At 39.8% G+C, this 1,083-nt stretch overlaps 1 gene segment (V, D, J or C); it reads right to left on the bottom strand.

The window, feature by feature from the left end:
* Positions 1–490: 490 nt before the first annotated feature.
* On the bottom strand, positions 491–1,010 carry LOC110314902 (the record flags this gene model as incomplete). The annotated part of the segment is given in 2 exon segments: positions 491–823; positions 946–1,010. Coding segments are annotated over 2 exon segments (379 nt in total), but the record flags the coding sequence as incomplete, so codon positions are not given.
* Between the last annotated feature and the right edge of the window lie 73 nt (positions 1,011–1,083).

Here is a 1,083-nt window from a genome sequence, read left to right as displayed (position 1 = left end):
CACAGCCCCATTTTAATAGGGGTGGGAATTACAGTAGTTCAAGTAAAAGTCAAAGACACAGTCTTCTTAATAGCTCATTTATTGTCACAGTTACTTTGTCCAAGTGAAGTTTCTCATATTACAGATATATTCAAAACTATAGAGAGTTAGTGTTGCCATCATGGAGGAACATCATGAAAATATGCAAATGACTCCTTGTCAGAGATGATGCTAAACACTGCACATGTGTAGAGAAGTCTGACACAAATTGTCAGTAGTATTGGCTTTTAAAATTCCTGTTTTTCAACCATCTATTCACCATGATTTGAACCCAAATGTAAAAAGACGTCAGTCATTCTTTAGTGGATAGAATGTGGAATCTTGCAATGAACATAGAGGAATGTATGACTTGGCAAACCCAGTAGCAGTNCTTTTAATGAAGACATGAAACAGCAATAGTTCTTTTCACAATTGAGTTCACAGCTTGTGCTCTGGGGAGGTTTTTTCTTACTTCCTCCATATTTTACATCACTGTGATGAATGCCACTACTACCAGACAGACAGTAGTAGTCAGCCTCATCGTCAGTCTGCACATTATTGATTGTCAGGAAGGCTGAGTTGGAAGAGCTGTCAATGGAGCCAGAGAACCTATCAGAAACTCCAGATGGTCGCTGATCATCTCCATAGATCATATTGGTGGGAGNTCTTCCCATGTGCTGCTGGTACCAGTGCACATAGTTGTCTGCAATGTTACCAGTGCTGCGCTTACAAGACAGTTTGACTGTGCTTCCTAGAGATGTAGACACAGACTTTGGCTGAGTAAGCGCAAACTGGGCACATGACCCTATAAGAGGAAAATAATAAAAATCAGTTATAACAAGACCACTCCACCCACAGTGAAAAGTAGGAGTCAAACATCCCAAGCAACAAATAATTATAGTCCAAAAATTTTCTAAACACATTCACCTGTTAAGTGATGAAGAAANGCAAGGAGTAGTGGAGCCCAAGTCATGGTGAAAACACCCAGGTTTTGCTTCCCAAGTACAATGAACAATCTATAGCTAGGCAGCCTTTCTTATATATCTCTGAGATTCTAAGTGCATG

The sequence above is a fragment of the Mus pahari genome, unplaced genomic scaffold (genome assembly GCF_900095145.1).
Source record: "Mus pahari unplaced genomic scaffold, PAHARI_EIJ_v1.1 scaffold_12782_1, whole genome shotgun sequence".
Classification (NCBI taxonomy): Eukaryota; Metazoa; Chordata; class Mammalia; order Rodentia; family Muridae; genus Mus; species Mus pahari.
The sequence above is the reverse complement of the archived record's forward strand: the minus strand, read 5'-3'. Positions and strand labels throughout refer to the sequence as shown.